This window comes from Pan troglodytes, chromosome 13 (genome assembly GCF_028858775.2).
Source record: "Pan troglodytes isolate AG18354 chromosome 13, NHGRI_mPanTro3-v2.0_pri, whole genome shotgun sequence".
Classification (NCBI taxonomy): Eukaryota; Metazoa; Chordata; class Mammalia; order Primates; family Hominidae; genus Pan; species Pan troglodytes.
In genome coordinates this window covers 31,744,395-31,763,407 of record NC_072411.2, presented here as the reverse complement: position 1 = coordinate 31,763,407, position 19,013 = coordinate 31,744,395, and the positions used below count along the sequence as shown (strand labels likewise).

The 19,013-nt window shown below is 38.7% G+C and overlaps 1 protein-coding gene across 4 annotated transcripts in view; it reads right to left on the bottom strand.

Annotated features, from left to right (window-relative positions):
• Nucleotides 1-1,621: 1,621 nt before the first annotated feature.
• The window catches only part of LOC107971418 (POTE ankyrin domain family member I), a 47,019-nt gene continuing 29,627 nt past the window's right edge, over nt 1,622-19,013 (bottom strand). For all 4 annotated transcript variants that reach the window (XM_054679745.2, XM_054679746.2, XM_063791072.1 and 1 more), the window contains 5 exons: nt 15,479-15,549; nt 13,752-13,796; nt 13,220-13,404; nt 4,500-4,620; nt 1,622-2,994 (listed from right to left, as the gene is read on the bottom strand). In XM_054679745.2, coding sequence (XP_054535720.1) covers nt 1,669-2,994; nt 4,500-4,620; nt 13,220-13,404; nt 13,752-13,796; nt 15,479-15,549 — 1,748 coding nt within the window. In that variant the 3' untranslated portion in view covers nt 1,622-1,668. The remainder of the gene's footprint in view (nt 2,995-4,499; nt 4,621-13,219; nt 13,405-13,751; nt 13,797-15,478; nt 15,550-19,013) is intronic.

The window sequence follows — 19,013 nt, the reverse complement described above, 5'->3', positions numbered from 1 at the left end:
CTGATCTCTGCTGGGCAATCTTGCACATGAGATGTGGCTGGTATGACCTCAGCATTCCTAAAGTGCTGGGATAAAGTGTCTCACAAGGGCAAGTGGACCCTAGAGAGATAGCCATCCCTGATCTCTGGGCTCCACATCACCTGACTTGCTGCTCCACCACTTTGCTTGTTTCCTGGGTGCTCCATCCCAGAGACATGTGAGTTAGCAATCACTTAGTGTAAGCAGCCCAGGATGGAGGGTCTGTGCTGTGGGCCCAAGCCAGGGTTCCCTGTCTGGTGATGAGTAGTGGAGCGTGTGTGGTACCCATGGGAGATGGACTGGCTTGTTCTTTGGGTCAACTGCAGCTTATTGGAGGTGTTGATAGGGCACTTAGGGTCTTTGCTCCGTTGCATCTTCTGAGGGTAGCAAGGGCAGTTCCACTGCAGAGGCAGTGGCAGAAAGGATTTCATTTGCTCCTGGAAGCTCTGTCCCAGGAACTGCAGAGTTGGTCAGGGAATGCTGGCGGGGGTAGCTGGAGGCCCCAGTTGGGAGGTCCTGTCCAGTGAGGTGGAACAGGATCAGGGGCCTGCTTACAGAAGCAGTCTGGCCATGATTTGGTAAAGCAGCTATGCTGTGCTGTGGGATCTCTTCTGTCCCTCGTCGGTTTGTACTCTCCAAAGCCCGCAGGCTGGAATGACTAAGTTGCCTGAACAGGAAAGATGGCGGCCTGCCCCGTCTTTTCTCTCAGAGTTTTATCTGGTTTCATGGAGCTTAATTTTTAGCCTGTTGATTTTACTGTCTACATTAGACGTGTTGAGAAAGAATCTGTTCTCTTTTAGGTGAGATAAATGAGAATTCATTGTCTTCTGTAAATAAACCTGTTCATGTCTTGTTCTCTGGAAAGAAGTCTCTTTCAGCTATCTGACTTTGGTCACAATCATGTAGAGCAGTAGCCAGTCTACAATGATGTAATTGAATTTCCATTTCCAGTGTTTCCTCGTTGTGTCTTACATTGTCCAGTTCAGAACTCAGCATTTTATTCTCAGTTGTCAACATGCTAAGCTGTCCACTGTACTGAAATACTGTGCTTCCTCAATTTTTTTTAAGGTGTGCACTTTTATCCAACTCTCCTCAAGTCAGAGTACAGGTAAGACCTGGCTGCCTCCAGCCACTCTCAGGGAGACCAAAAGCCTTCATACACCCCAAGTTGGGGTAAAAAGAGGGGGCCACGAAGGCTGATCATTCAAAATAAAACAAAATTAAAAAGTATTAAGGCGAAGATTCAAAAAACTTTGCATTATGTAATTTGCACAAAAGCAATGCTATCACCACCCCTGTGTGAAATAGGGAGAGGACTGGGTCATTCTCCTTAGAGAGAAGTGGGGTGGCTTTTAGCAGGGCAAGGGGCTTCCTGAAACAATGCATCTCACAATATTTGGAATGACTATTGAAAAGAAGAACAATGTACAATCAAAGTCCTCGGCCACATTGTAGAATTGTCGAGGAAGCTCCCTCCAACCGACTGCTGTCACCTTCACCATTCCGGTTTTTAAATCCTGAGTCAAGCCAATAAAAAACAAAACAAAAAATGAAACAAGAAAACAAATAAAGCCATGCCAATCTCATGTTGTTTTCTGAGAAGTTTGGTTTTGTCAAGAAAGGGTGTAACGCAACTAAGTCAGAGTCCACCTAGAAGCATTTGCGGTGGACAATGGAGGGGCCTGACTCATCATACTCCTGCTTGCTGATCCACATCTGCTGGAAGGTGGACAGCGAGGCCAGGATGGAGCCACCGACCCACACGGAGTACTTGCGCTTGGGAGGAGCAATGATCTTGATCTTCATCATGCTAGGCGCCAGGGCAGCAATCTCCTTCTGCATTCTGTGGGCCATGCCAGGGTACATGGTGGTGCCGCCAGACAGCACTGTGTTGGTGTACAGGTCTTTGCGGATGTCCACATCAGACTTCATGATGGAGTTGAAGATAGTTTCATGGATGCCACAGGATTCCATGCCCAGGAAGCAAGGCTGGAAGAGCGCCTCGGGGCAGCGGAACCGCTCGTTGCCGATGGTGATGACCTGGCCATCGGGCAGCTCGTAGCTCTTCTCTAGGGAGGAGCTGGAGGCCGCCGTGGCCATCTCCTGCTCGAAGTCCAGGGCAACATAGCACAGCTTCTCTTTGATGTCACGCACGATTTCCCGCTCGGCCATGGTGGTGAACCTATAGCCACGCTCGGTGAGGATCTTCATGAGGTAGTCAGTCAGTTCCCGCCCAGCCAGGTCTAGGCGCAGGGTGGCATGGGGGAGGGCATTCCCCTCATAGATGGGCACAGTGTGGGTGACCCCATCACCAGAATCCATCACGAAGCCAGTAGTACGGCCAGAGGTGTACAGGGACAGCACGGCCTGGATGGCCACGTACATGGCTGGGGTGTTGAAGGTCTCAAACATGATCTGGGTCATCTTCTCACGGTTGGCCTTGGGGTTCAGGGGGGCCTCGGTCAGCAGGATGGGGTGCTCCTCGGGAGCCACACGCAGCTCGTTGTAGAAGGTGTGGTGCCAGATCTTCTCCATGTCATCCCAGTTGGTGATGATGCCATGCTCCATGGGGTACTTCAGGGTCAGGATGCCTCTCTTGCTCTGGGCCTCCTTGCCCACATAGGACTCCTGATGCATGCCCCCCACCATGCCCTGGTGCCTGGGGTGCCCCACGATGGAAGGGAAGACAGCCCGGGGGGCATCGTCGCCTGCAAAGCCGGCCTTGCACATGCCAGAGCCGTTGTCAATGACGAGCACGGCGGTATCATCATCCATGGTGAGCTCATTCAATTGTAGAGCCTTTAAAAGATTATCATTCTTTTTTTTCACACTTTCAACTTCCTCCAAATATTTCTTTTCTCTTAGCTGGCTCTGATGTTTCATTGTGTCTAGCTCCAGTCTTAGCATGGCAATTTCTTCCTGCAACGTACTATTTTCATGCAAGAGGTCTTTTTCTTTCTTACAACTAAGAGAAAGCTAAGTAAACAAAGAGAACTTTTAGTTAGCACTCAGTAGATTGACATATCATGATTTCTTCTGAAATTAAAAAATAACATGTATCTGTATAATGAAAGAATTCCCATAGTGGATATTTAACTGGAAAAAAATTGGACAAAACTTCAAACCTAATAAGAGTGTAAATTCCTCCAGTGATTTATTTGTCATCGTCTTTAAATAAATATTTAAACTTTTAGGAATCTGCTCCTAAATTCCTAAAAGTTTAAATATTTATTTAAAGACGATGACAAATAAATCACTAGAGGATTTTTAAGAATCTCAGAATTAAAAAAGCCTTTTTCTGAGTTACAAAAAACCCAGAGGCATAAAATATAAGATTAATAATTTGACTATATTTTTAAGATTAGGTTTACACTCTGATATCTAACCTATCAACCACACCATCCTAAGAGCCTTAGCTATGCATATATTTGGACAGAAGCAATTTCTCAAAGTTCTTTAAGTTTCTTTTACTGAAGAACGTTTTACCGATATTCTACATTTCTAATATTTCTATACTCAGTTATAAGAATTACATTTATTTATAACTGTCAAATCTAAGCACTGTACCCTTCCACACTGTACACATCTGTATCTAGGCATTGCACTTCTACATACAATACTGAACTCATTTAAGATCGCGATTCTTAAAAGGAGAGGTCAAAAAATATACACAGATGCAGGATTTTCCCCAGGTCTGCTGATGCTACTTCTAGTGATCCTCCACAAAACCACACTTACTTCTGTGGTGTAAATATATAAATACAAAAGAAACCTTTTGTTTCAAAATATGAATGGTAAATAAGATACAACTTATAGAGATTTTCTTAGAAATCATGAGATTTGCCATTGCAGTAACTTTTATTTCCTCTTTATAATGTTTGAAACAGTAGTAATGGTGAAATAGGGGAAATATACTGAACTATTTCTCCAGAAACAAAATACTTATCAATAAATTATTACTAAATGTGTATCATGGCATGTCATTGTTTTCAAACCTCTTTACATTGAAATGAGAAACTACTTGGAGCAAACTGTTCCTCTCTGCAAAAGTAAGGATAATGGTATCCACAATGTGGCCTCTGACCAACCTATACATTTCCTACTTTCTTATCAGTGAAAATAATCAATTGACTTCTCTATTAACATTTTTTTAAAAACTAATGTCCAAAAACAAGAAAATCTGTTTTCAGTAGCAAAACTTATTTCTGATGTGGAAAGATAATCAATTCTTATGAAAAACATCAAATACTTCTCCTTTGGATTGAGGCCATTGTGCAGGTCACTACTCAACTGTTGCAGGCAAATGAAGGTGAATTAAGAACATGGCTTTATCCTATATGTACGTATATAGATATATGACAAAGGATATATAGAATATATACACACATATATATGACTTAAAAATCCTTTATATTTCCAAAATACAGTTCTTTAAAATATACACACATATAAAAACATTTGAAAATAACTAAAGAAAATACCTCAGAATTCATTTTTTCAACCACTTCTATCTGCTTTTCTTCATGAATCAGAATCTCATCGTGTAATATTCCAGTGTTCTGTTCTTCACAAAATTGCTTCTGAGTATCATTTTGTTCGTCACTAGAAGAAATTTTAATTTTCATGAAATACTGGAGGTGTCCCTAAAATGATTTACAGGGCAAGATGGTGCCATCAGATGTCATTCACACAATGCATATCTGCATATTATTCCAAGACAAGGCAAAGGGGTCTCACATCTGTTAACCAGGTGTCCCCAACCATGCTGGCACCAGGGACTGGTTTTGTGGAAGATAATTTTTCCAGGAACCTGAGGTGGGGGATGGTTCCAGGATGATTCAAGTATATTACATTCATTGTGCACTTTATTTGTATTATTATTAATATATAATGAAATAATTATATCTCACCAAAATGTAGAATCAGTGGGAGCCCTGAGCTTGTTTTCCTGCAACTAGATGGTCCCATTTGGGGGTGACGGAAGATGGTGACAGATCAGAAAGGCATTCGATTCTCATAAGGAGTGAACAATCTATATCCCCCTGCATGAGCAACTTACAACAGGGTTCGGGTCACACTCAGGACAATCTAATGCCACCGCTGATCTGACAGGAGGAGGAACTCGGGCGGTAATGCGAGAGACAGAGAGTGACTGTAAACAGATGAAGCTTCACTTGCTCACCTGCCTCTAACCTCCTGCTGTGTGGCCCAGGTCCTAACAGGCCAGGGACTGCTAATGGTCTGTGTCCTATAACCCATACTTTTTATGTTTATTTTTTGGCAACACTTTCTACTTATATTCTTGATTCCTATGTATTTTATAAACAACTTAGAAATTCCTTTTAGAACAAGACAGGGTCTAATATTATGTTTTTAACATAGGACTTTGAAATAATTTTATCTGTGTATGAGAGAGAGATGTGAAATAAACTCATCGTTTAGCACTTTCCATTTTACTTTTATTTCATGCATATTAAGAATAAAACTGGGAAGTCCTAGGCAGAGCAATTGGGCAAGAGAAATAAAGGGCATCCAAATTGGAAAAGAGGAAGTCAAACTATCTCTTCACCAATGATATTATCCTATACCTAGAAAACCCTAAAGACTCCTACAAAACACTCCTAGATTTGATACATGAATTCAGTAAAGTCTCAGAGGTTATAAAATAAATGAATACCAATCAGTAGCACCACTATACACCAACTACAACCAAGCTGAGAGTTCATATCAACAATCCAATCCCTTTTACAGTGGCTGCAAAAAAGTGTGAAGTACCTAGGAATATACTTAATGAAAAAAGTGAGTGATCTATATAAAGATAACTGGAGAACACCACCAAAGAAAATAACAGATGACACAAACAAATGAAAATACATCCTATGTTCATGGACTGAAAGAACTGATATAGTGAAAATGACCATAGTGCCCAAAGCAGTCTACACATTCGATACAATTCCTACCAAAGTACCAATGTCATTCTTCACAGAATTATTTTAAAATGCTGAAATTCATGTAGAACCACAAAAGAGCCTGAACAGCAACAGACATACCAAGCAAAAGGAACAAATATGTTGGCATCACATTACCTGACTTCAAATGATACTCTAAGGCCACAGTAACAGAAACAGCATGGTACTCGTATAAAAACAGATACATAGATCAACGGAACAGAACAGACAACTCAGAAATAAAGCCACTACAACCAAGTGATCTCTGAGCAAGGATACAAAAACATACACTGGAGAAAGTACAGGTTATTCAATAAATGGTGCTGGGAAAAAAAGATAGCCACATGTTGAAGAATGAAACTGGATCTCTATCTCTCACCATATACAAAAATTAATTCAAGATGGATGAAAGGCCTAAACCTAAGACCTGAAAACATTGGCCTAGGCAAAGGATTTATGAGGAAGACCCTAAAAGCAAATCCAACAAAAATGAAAATAAATAAATAAGACCTAATTAAACTAAAAAGCTTCAGCACAGCAAAAGAAATAATCATCAGAGTAAAACAACAACTTATACAGTGAGAAAATTTTGAAAATTATGATGCTAACAAAGGACTAATATCTATATCCTACAAGAAACTCAAACAAATCAACAGGAAAAACGCAAATAATTCCATTGGAAAGTGGCCAAATTACATGAATAGACATTTCTCAAAAGAAGATGTACAAATGGTAAGCAAGCATATAAAAACATGCTAAATATCTCTAATCATCAGGGAAATGTACAATAAAACCACAGTGAGATATCACCTCACTGCAGCCAGAATGGCCACTATTAGAAATCAAAAAAACAACAGATGTTGGCGTGGATGCGGTGAAAAGACAACAGTGATACACTGCTGGTGGGAATGCAACTTCATACAAATCTATGGAAAACAGTATGGAGAGTTCTCAAAGAACTAAAAGTAGATCCTACCATTTTATCCAGCATTCTCATTTCCAGATATCTACACAAAATAAAAGAAATGGTACTCTCAAAAGGACACCCGCATACATATCTTTACTGCAGCACAATTCACAATATGCAAAGATATGGAATCAACCAGTGTCCATCAACTGATGAGTGGAATAAAGAAAATGGACGTATATACATATATATATCTCACATCACATATATGTATCATATATATGTATGTGTGTATATACACTCACACATATACATATGTACACAGCTGAGACTGGGTAATTCACACACATACATACCTGAGACTAGGTAATTCATAAAGGAAAGAGGATTAATTGATTCACAGTTACGCATGGCTGGGGAGGCCTCAGGAAACTTAACAACCATGGTAGAAGGGGAAGGGGAAGCAGGCACCTTCTTCATAAGGCGGCAGGAGAGAAAGAGAGAAGTGAAGCGCAAAGAGCCCCTTATGAAACCGTCAGCTCTTGTGAGGACTCACTCACTATCACAAGAACAGCATGGAGGAAACCGACCCCATGAGCCAATCACCTCCCAGCTGGTCTTTCCTCAACACCTGGGAATTACAATTTGACATGAGATTTGCATACAAACACAAAGCCAAACGATTGGGGGGGGTATCCTTATTTTTAAAATATCTAAATGTCATTATTTATAATTCAAAATAGCAATTTTTATTACTTATGATTTTGTTTGAAAATAAAATGATCTCGTAAATTTTCTTCACTTTTAACCTATTCAGTCAAAATATAGAAAAAGCTAGATTTGCCAGCAGAAAATTGTAACCACTTTTTAATGAGATAAAAATGTATAACAATATCACTATTATTGTACAGAGAAAAAAGTGAACAAGAAAAGGAATTTTAAAAGACAGAATATGACTATCATATACATACATGAACTGACAAAGAGACTAAAATCTCCTACTGGAGATTATGTTAGGACTTGAGCAAAAGCTTCTAAAAATACCAAAAACAAAAACAAAACAATTATTTTTAAGAAATAAATTATACAGAGAACTCTTCTGGTTAAGATGATGTATCAAAAAAATAATCTTCGTGAGAGCTATTATTAACCAAGTCATCATAACCAAAACTTTAAATCCACAATTCTGGAATATTAAAAAGTTTCTTTTTGAACATAGTTAATGGAAGGCAACTTTTGAACAGAAAATTTCTGGTTAAAGTTGACTCAAACTTAGGAAAGAATTGACCTGTAGCCATGGTAACAAGAAGCCAGCCAGAGCCAGTTCAAAATCTAGTCAATCGATCAATGACCACTGGCCTTGCTCACCAACCAATATCAGTGTGAGCAGCTTGCTTCTGAAAGACAGCCAAGCAGCAACAGCTGCTCCATCAGAATAGACAGTGCCTGACCAGTATAGTCTTACTATCGGAAGCAAAAATTCCAACTGTCTTTTTACTTCAAATACCGAAGGTCCATAATCCCTTGGAAAGAATTTGTGAGTCCATTACATTTACCACCCTAAAAAAATAAAATACTAGTGGCCCCATGTGGTGGCTTACACCTGTAATCCACCCAGCACTTTGTGAGGATGAGGTGGGTGGACTGCCTGAGGTCAGGAGCTCAAGACCAGCCTGACAAACAGGATGAAACCCCGTCTCTACTAAAAATACAAAAATTAGCCGGGTGTCATGGCACGCACCTGTAATCCCAGCTCCTCAGAGGGCTGAGGCAGGAGAATCGCCTGAACCCAGGAGGCAGAGGTTGCAGTGAGCCAAGGTCACACCACTGCACTGCAGCCTGGGTGACAGAGCGAGACTCTGTCTCTAAATAAATAAAATACCAGTAAAGTTTGTAATTTCTCTAACTCATTTTACCATAATCGCAATTATCATGATTACCAGTAAAAGAATAGTGAATAACCACAATATTGGGCTTTTCTCCCTAAGTGAAAAAATATTAATATAAAGAAGGTAGCTTATTATAAAAAGCCGAAAGAATTTTTAAAATACATATAATTACCAGGCAAAATTGTTAAAATGAACCTTGTCAAACATTTTTTCAGTGAGAATCAATCAAACAATATACCCGGGATAAACTCCATTCATTCATTTAATACCTATTTATTAGGTAGCTACGTCTGATAGGCTAGGCCTTTTTCTAGGAAGTGAGGCTATGGTAATGAACAATAAAAACCCTATTCATGAGAGTGAGATAAACACACAGTAACAACAGACAGATACGGCAAAATACACAGTACGTTAGAGGAGAAAAACTAAAGCAGGAAAATGAAATCTTTATGTGTTTGATGGGAAGGGTGGTGGGAAAGTTGGGATGGCCAGAAAAGTCCCTGCTGAGAAAGAGGATTTTTCTTCAATACAAAGAAACTTTTATTTGTACATCAAAGACTCTAAAAAATGATGATGTTAACAGAGTTGATGTCAAGACACAAATAGCTTTGAAGTTAGAGATGATAAATCACTTTGTTTCATTGAACCTTCCCTCAATTACGTTAGAAAGCATCCCTGGTATGTTCCCAATTGAATCTCAAGCCTGACGCGTCCTGATGATACAATCCTAATTCCTTTCTGTTAGTCCTCATTATCTCTCTTTTTTTTTCATTTTCTTCATTTTCTCTGGACTAGGAATTGTGCTGGTACATGGTTCTTCCTCAGGAAGTGGTTATTCCTTAATGGGTTTCTTTTTACCCTTTTTCTTCTTCTTAGAAAGGGGATTTTAAGTAAAGAGCTGAAGTAATGGAAACAGTAAGCTAGAAGAATATCTGGGGAAAAAGCATTCCAGACACAGGGAACTGCTAAGTGCAAAGGTGTGCCTGGAGTCTTTAAGCACTAGGGATAGGTAAGGAATAGCAACAAGTTCAGTGTGGCTGAAACACAGCAATAGAGATAAGAAACAGAAGTTTCAGCAGGAGAGGTAACATGCCAGATGGTTTACTGCCTTTCAGTTATTAGGAGGAACTCTGGCACATACTCAGAGTGAAATGGGAGGCAATCAGAAGGGCTGGGGCAGAGGAATGACAATGTTTGACTTATGTTTTAAATACATCCACTGAGATAAGAATTGATGAAAGGGGAAGTTTTTAAAAACCAGGACTATCAATTCCCAGTCTATGACACTCATCTAAACTGCAGATGACGGTGGCTCAGATGTACAAGATAGACTGGCCTCTGGATATATTCTTCAGATAGACCTGACAAGATTTACTGAGAGATTAGATGTGAAGTGTCAGGACAGAGAGAAAGATCAGTCAAGAATGACACTGAGGTTTTTGGCAGAGCAACTGGAAGAGTTGCTGTTAACCAAAATAGGAAAGACTACATGAGGTGTAGATTTCAGGAAGGACATCAGTAGCCCAATTTTGGATCTGACAAGTGTGTGATACCCAACAGCTAATCAAATAGAGATGTCAAGTAGGTGGGATGATATAGAGATCTGGAATTAAGGAAAGAGATCTAAGTTGGAGACATACATTTGGAAATTACTAGCATATACACAGTAGAAAAAGTCACGAGGGGCCAGGCACGGTGGCTCACACCTGTAATCCCAACATGTCATGAGGCCAAGGTGGGCAGATCACCTGATGTCAGGAGTTTCAGACCAGCCTGGCCAACATGGGGAAACCTGTCTCTACTAAAAATACAAAAATTAGCCAGGCATGGTGTCGCACACCTGTAATCCCAGCTACTCAGGAGGCTGAGGCAAGAGAAGTGCTGGAACTCATGAGGCAGAGGTTGCAATGAGCCAAGATCATGCCACTGAACTCCAGCCTGGGGGACAAAGCGAGACTCAGTCTTAAAAAAAAAAAAAAAAAAAAAACTATGAGAAAGAAGATTGAGGACTGAGCCATGAGAAACAACAATGTCCAAAAGGAGAAAGATGAGGAGCAGCAAGCAAAACAGACCATGATAAACGGACTAGAAAGGCAGGAGGAAAAGCCTGAGGGAGTGAGGTCCTGAAAGCCAAGTGAAGACGCCATTAGGGAGGAGATGCCCTCCTTTGGCTCAAATATTGCTGACAGATGAAATGAAGTGTAAGAAAAATGCCTAGATTTAGTACAGAAAAAAATTAGTGATAATCTTGAGGAAAAACAACTCTGGAGGAGTGCTGAAATTGAAGACTTACCGGCATTGAGATCAAGAGTGAATGGAAAGAAAATTTGAGTTCATGAGTGTAGACAGTTCTTTAAGGACAACACCCTTAACACTCATGACTGAGAATGATGTAATTTTCATCCACAGTCATGGAAAAGTGATAGACAAGAAATAGTAGCTTCCAAATTTTACATACCAGGTGGAGTTTTCAAATTTTATGTAACAATTATATATTCTAAAAGTTATAAAAATTATACACATATGGCATTTAGAAATGTCAGACCAAGGTTTTAAAGGCCCTTTGAACATTTCTAGATTACATAAGCTGATTATCATTTTGTTCGTGCTTATACATAAAAACCAAGAAATACTAAAACTCTCAAGGAGAATATTTCTTGCTTGATGAAAATCAGCCAGTTCTAGGACAGTTGACACTGATCAAATATACAAAGTAATTGATCACAGTAAAATACTGAGTTCTGTTAACAGGAATAAAGTGGGAGAAATGCAGACAATAATCTTATTTTATAAATGTAGTTTTCAAGATCATATGCAGTCACTGGAAAAATATGGTGAGGTGAATACTGAAATATATCCTTTTCTCAAAGGGAGGATAATGTCACACATGCAGGGCACTTTTACAAATAAAAGTCACTGCATTAGCAGCACCTTCCTTTTAGCACAAGGGTCAGCAAATAAGCACCTGTGGGCCAAATCCAGCCCACTGCCCATTTTTGTAAGTCAAGTATCTTGGAACACAGCCATGCTTATTCACTTTACAGTCCATAGTGTCAGTTCGCTGGTTGTGATGTTGCACAGCTGTGGTCTCAGCTAGTAGAGAGGCTGAGGTGGGAGGATCACTAGAGCCCAGAAAGTCGAGGCTGCAGTGAGCCATGATCACACAACTGCACTCCAGCCTGGGAAACAGAGTGAGACCCTGTCTCAAGAAAATAAATATATGTAGTCCACAAAGCCTAAAATATTTACTAACTAGCTCTTTGCAGAAAAAGCTGGCCAACTCCTGGTTTAGTAGATCAAAGATTCTTTGATGTATTTTAATAAAAGTTTTACCCAATATACTGAAATGTTTATATTAAATATAGATCCCCATGTACAATCCCTTGGCAATATTCAGATTGAGGGTCCAATATTTCAGCACTCAGGCACTGACAACAAAAATTTAGTAACTAGCAATCTTGTTGCTAACAAGGTACAGTGTCAGTGTAGCATGTAGCTTCCATTTGCAACACAGCAGATATTACAAGAATTTTAACAAGAACTCTTAAGATGTGTCATCAAACTAAATGCTTTAAATACATTTTAATTGTGAAATAATCAGTATACCCTACATCTAACCTCATTTTTTAAAAATGGTTGCATAATACATTATTTTGGGGATATGGAAATTGAGCTATTTCCTATTGATAAGGAATTAGACTAGCTCCAAATTTTTTACATAATAATACTATAATAAATGTCCTTATACATAAGTATACATATAACATATCTACACAAATATCCTTTACATGTATTACATATGCTTACTCTGTTATATATGTGTGTGAATATGCTACTCAATTAATGTTCAAAATGTATTTACCAACAGTATATGAAATGTCTTTTTCAATGAAACCATTTCTCCTGCAGCAACACGGATGGAGCTGGAGGCCATTATCCTAAGCAAACTAATGCAGGAACAGAAAATCAAATGCCACATATTCTTACTCATTAGTGGGAACTAAACATGAGAACTCATGGACACAAAGAGGAGAATAACAGACACTGGGGCCTACTTGAGGGTGGAGCGTGGCAGGAGGGAGACGACCAAAAAACTACCTTTCGAGTATTTTGTTTATTATGTGGCTGGTGAAATAATCTGTACCCCAAACCTCCATGATACAGTTTACCTATATAATAAACCTGCACATGTACCCCGAAGCTAAAAGAAAACTTCACTGAAAAGAGAAGAAAATGCCTTTTCCCTCACATTTGCCAATACTGGTTATTTTTCAAATAAATTAATGACTGGAAAAAAACGGTAACTGATTGTTTGCTGATTTTCATTTTTCTGATTAACAGGCAAGGCTGAATATCCTAATAAAAGTATAAAATTTGTTCATCATGAATATTAGCCCAAATTAGGATTAGTTTGACAGCACAAAGTTACCTCCTGTTCAATGTTGCCATAGGCTTACCTGTGATACTCTTCATTCTCAGTGTCAGGAAATTGCTGGCTTTCAGGTGTTCTGCTCTTCCTTGGAGGAATTAATCCATCATCACCATTGCCAGCAGTGGCACCATTAGTCAGGTTTTCTGGGAATCCGACATGAGTACTTCCGTGCTTCTTCATTTCTTCTTTGATAGCCATAAAATTTTCTAGCTGGAAAATACAGAGAATAAGAAATTATCTACTTTAGGCACATTATCTATTGATAATCAGACTAAAACCAAGAAAGATAAAATAATTGCTCTAAAGCTCCTAAAGTGGCATTACCTAGCATTTTATGGCACCATTCGGGATTATTCCATAATAATGAAATAATAGCTCTAGGGTTTGCACCTCTTTAAAATTCAATGTACAGAATTCTGAGTTAACTATTAAATTTTTCACTGATGATTTATGCAACTTACATGATAGGATCATGTATGCCTACATTTACTACACTTTGTTAAACAACATAATGTAAAAATCTAATTCAACACAAACATTTGAATATAAAGGTATACCTCTCTATCACCATCCTTATTTATTTCTGGTTCTTGAGATCTTTTCTGCAGATGTAAAAACAGAAGGTTAATTTGCTTGTTGTATTTCTGTGACATTTCCTCTTTTGGAGTGCATGTTTTTAAAATAATTTTATTCTTAAGTAATCAAGTATGGACAATAAAAATTAGAAAGTAATTAAAATTAAACTGTTAAAATAAATAAATAATAATTAAAATTAAGAATTAACTTTTTAATCTATGTTTAGCTACTGCCACATCACTGGCTTCTAACATGTGAAAAATAATTCACCTTAGACAAAGGGAGAAGAAAAACATGAACCAGCAAACTTAACTTTCTCACTATTTGTTTGGACTAAATTTAATTTGTTATGTGTTAAATCTACCAAAAATGAATCAGCAGATGATTTGTAGTGTTCCAAAATCTTCCTCACTTGAAAAGAGTTTACCTCATGAAACCCTAACTAGTGAGCACCTACAGTGCACTGAAGTGCTTTTTTAAAAGATTCCTAACTGGATTGTAGGCACCCTTTAAACTATTAGGAGCCGAAATCAACACCAAACAGAAAGAAATGCAAATTCTCACATTTTAATTGAAATTATATACTGTCATATGATAGTGTTATGTATCCAGATTATCTGCTTAAGTCCAGTTCTAATATATTCTAATGTGTACTAATGATAGCAGATAAAATTTTTTAATCTGTACTGATTTTCTGCAACTGAAATAAATTAGAATGTTATTGTGTTTGTGCACTAACACCAAAGGTCCCATTCTGCAAGATATGGTTCTTGTAATAGGCAGTTGGGTTGCTTTTATGACCTGGTTCCCTCCCTGAACAGAAACACTGAGGTCAACGAGAGACCACAAGGCAGGATATGTCCTTAACCTTGGTATCAGTGACTGACAATATAAAACTGTGGATTTTCAATCACAGGCCATGATTACTCTTTAACCATGAATCCAGCTCAGGGAATCAGTGTTACATTGTTCATAATTCCTATTGCTTAATAATATGATTCAATCATTGATGTTACTTTCTTTATCATGTTAGGGTGTTGTAAAAATAAAAGAACAAACAAAGTTCTGAAATTTGTTTTTGCCTCTATTCCAAAAGGAGAGATAAGCTATAAGCTAATCAAGAAGGCAGATAAGAATATTTTAAAATAAGAGTATTTTAAATTGTATAGTGGGTTATGTTGAAGTTAAATATCAAATATTAAATTAGAATCTATTGATTCTTCTGTTAATAAGGTTGCTGATTTTATTACAATAAATTTTAAGAATCTATTAAAATATATATATATATATTTTTCAGATGGAGTCTCGCTCTGTCACCCAGGCTGGAGTGTAGTGGTGGATGTCGGCTCACTGCAAGCTCCCTCTCCTGGGTTCATGTCATTCTCCTGCCTCAGCCTCCCGAGTAGCTGGGACTACAGGCACCCGCCACCACGCCCAGCTAAGTTTTTGTATTTTTACTAGAGACGGGGTTTCACCATGTTAGCCAGGATGGTCTCGATCTCCAGACCTCGTGATCCACCTGCCTCAGCCTCTCAAAGTGCTGGGATTACAGGTGTGAGCCACCTTGCCTGGCCAAAAGATTCTTAAAAAAAATCTACTGATTCTCAAAGCCTAGTCTGAAAGGTAATTTCATTTGGACTATCTAATATTATTAAGGCAAAAAAAACACAACATTAAACAATAAGTTTAAATTTAAAAGTTTCCATGCCTCTGGCTGGCCATTTTCACTGCCTTTAAGCCTTTGTGACTCTTCCTCTGATGTCAGCTTTAAGTCTTCTTCTGTTGAAAAATCCATATATTCAGTTAAAATCAACCACTTAGAACAGTTAAAAACTATTGCCTTTTAAAAACAGATTTGAGACATTTCATTTTATTTCATAAATTGAGTGTTTCATCTTTTGTGAAATTGTCATTTAAGAAATAATTCTCAAAAACTTCAAAAACCCACTTGGGGAGATACCAGATGTCACCAGATTGAAGACAAACAAACATGTCAAAAATTCCCTCACAAATTCATCCACCCAACATCCATGAACAAAACCACCAGAAACACGGCTTTAAAATACAGTAGAAACATATAAGGTGACACAGTGTACTGTTCTCCACTTCCTAATAGTACCTTATAAATGATTTCCAAAATCACTGCTGACACCTTTATTAGTGTACAACATCTTCCTAATATCTAAAATGTTTCCCTCCACTATTCTGACAAATTTTTTTTCTTTTTTTCTTTTTTCTTTTTTATGAGCCAGGGTCTTCCTCTGTCACCAGGCTGGAATGCAGTGGCGTGATCAGCTCACTGCAACCTCCGCCACCCTGGTTCAAGGGATTCTCCTGCTTCAGTCTCCTGAGTAACTGTGATTACAGGCAAGCACCACCACACCCAGCTGATTTTTGTATTTTTAGTAGAGATGGGGTTTCACCATTGGACAGGATGGTCTCGATCTCCTGACCTCGTGATTCCCTCTGAAAGTGCTGGGATTACAAGTGTGAGCCACCACACCTGGCCTTATTTTCATCTTTTGAAACAATGCTATATGAAGTCTTCCTTGATTCTGCATGTCTTTCCCCAAATAAACAGGTACCTCCTTCCTTGAGGCTGCCTTAGTACTTTACTGATTTTTCTACTGCATCTTTACCACCTAAACTGTACATTATTCCTCCACATGTCTGTCCCCTCTGCTCCAAGACTGCAGGGGAGAATCTTGCACATCATCTTTGTAAAAACAGTCTTTGTTTTACTCAGAAATATTTTATTGAGTCCTGCTAAATACATGCTAGGCATTAGGGTTTAAAAAGAATTAAAATAAAGCATGTCAGAGATGGCTTTTCTAGAAAACATGCCCAAGCAGAGACTTAAATATTGAGATTAGCCAGATTAAAAGTGGTAGAGGGCAGGAAAGGGTGACAGCATGCCACGCAGCAGCAAGAGCGGGAGCGAGGCCTGAAAGAGTGAAAGTATTTGCCGACAATAGAAGGATGAGTGAGCGGGGCATTGCCAGCAGCTCGGTAATGCCAGAGACAGGGCACACAGGGAAAAGGGCTAAAGATGGAGAGTGGGGCAGAAGTCAGATTATGAAAGCCTTATGTGTAATTTTAAGATGCTTGGACATTAATGTTCAAAAGTGGTCCCGGGTCCTATCTGCATTTAGATATAGATCATTTCAATGCCAAAACCAATATTCCTAGTGAACAATTATTCATTAAGACAAGGTGACAGATAGCTCATGTGGACACAGCTGAGATGATACAATGTAGCAAATTCTAAACAATTCTCATGAACACTTGGAAAGTCAGTTCTATAATAAAGTCATACAAATTATAATAAATCAGTAAATATTTGGTTTGGGAAGATGCTTTGTAAAGTTATAGTGCATATGAATACAATTAACAGTCGTGAATTCAGAGCTGTGAAAATAAATCAAAGAAACCACATTGTGTTTGAGTCAGCAATCTTTAGATTTCTATCCAGTCTTCCCATCCAGTCCATAAATTCTAAGTATAATCCTGGTACTCACTCTCAAGTTTACGTTAAATACTACCCCATACAAAAAAACACTCTTTCTCTTACTTCTTTTCATTATGTCCTGCTAAAAAGATTCTGATTGGCTGCAGGCAGCAAGAGGGAAAAACACAAAGCACATTTTGCAGAAAATGATTATTTAGAAGTCAGAACTATGACATGAAGCCAAGCAGGGCACTCTAGGACCGAATTTGCTGTGCTGCCTTCATACGCTCCTTGCTCTTTCTTTTCTGGCAGCTGTGACTCACACAGGTCATGGAGAGTATCATTCCCTAAGAGGAACAACTCCGATATTCATCTTTATCTATTAAGTTCATCTGTCCCAATTCTGTGTTCTGTGGATGCTGACTTTCTGTCACGGAGATGATGCACATGGACATTTATTACTGACTTTCAGATTCTTGGATCTTTGACAAGTCTTATTACTGAGAGTCAAACTAGTAGGATGTGAGTTATAAATGCTGATTATCCAATTACCTACTCAAAATACCCTACACGAATATTCCATTAAACATGCATAGAAAAACATTACGCATTCCTGCTGACCTACTGCTCTTTGCTCTTCTGTATTCACCAGAAAATTTCCTACTCCTTCCTCATGTCTAGGTTAAATACTAGTGTACAATCTGGAAACCTGTACATCATCTGAGATTTCTCTCTGTCCCCCAAGCCTTTCTCATTTAATTATCACTAAATCATATTGACGATACCTCTCCTCTGCCTCTGTTTTATATTCCCACTGCCACTGGGAACATAAACATTTACAAAATGACTTCTATTTAAAAGAAAACTGCCAACTATTAATGTTATTTCTTACAGGAAAAAAAATTAAGCAAAACAAGTGAAAAAGGCATAACGAAGGCCAACATAGTAAAATGAGTAACTGAGATTTCTAACGTTATTTATTTCACCATGGATGGGTGAAAACCTTATAATACATTGATGCTACTCCAAGGATGTGTGACATGGAAACTATAGCTGACTACTGCAAAAGCTTCCTTTGTCTCCTGGTTTCTTTGCATGATTATCTCCCATCAATCCCAGGAAACTATAGGCCACAGGCCAAATCCAATCTGCATTATGGTTTTGTAAATAAAGTTTTATAGGAGCTCAGTCATGCCTGTTTGCTTACATATAATCATGGTGGCTTTCACACTATAACAGCAGACAACAGCAGGGTTAAGTAGATATGACAGAGACCACATAGTCTAAAATATTTCCCACCTGGTCCTTTAAAGAAAAAGCTCGCTAACCCATTTTACACCATAACCAGAATGCCTTAATACTCAAATTTAACTTTGTGGCTCCCCTGCTCAAATTTCTCCAATGAGCCCTTCCAGCACACATTGTTGGCTCCCTATCAATAGCCATTCCTCATTCTTTCTGGCAGAAAAAACATAAGTCTATTGGGATATTTAATATCCCAATCCCCCTCCTCAGCCTCAGAAAGAAATGTTTATTCTAAGCTAATCAGGTATTTACCTTCCCAGTGCCTGGTTTGGGAATGAGCATGTGGCGTGACCCAGCCAATGAAATGTTACAGGAAGCCCCTTGCATGCTTCTAGGTTTTCTCCCTGTTTAAAAGACACACGTGAAGAAAAGCAGCCCTTGCGATGTTGTGTTGTGAGAACAAGATGTTTGGAGCTGCTGCAGATTAGCCAACCACAAAAGGAGACGTGAATAAAACACTGCCAACAGCACAGCTGAAAGAAGGACAAGT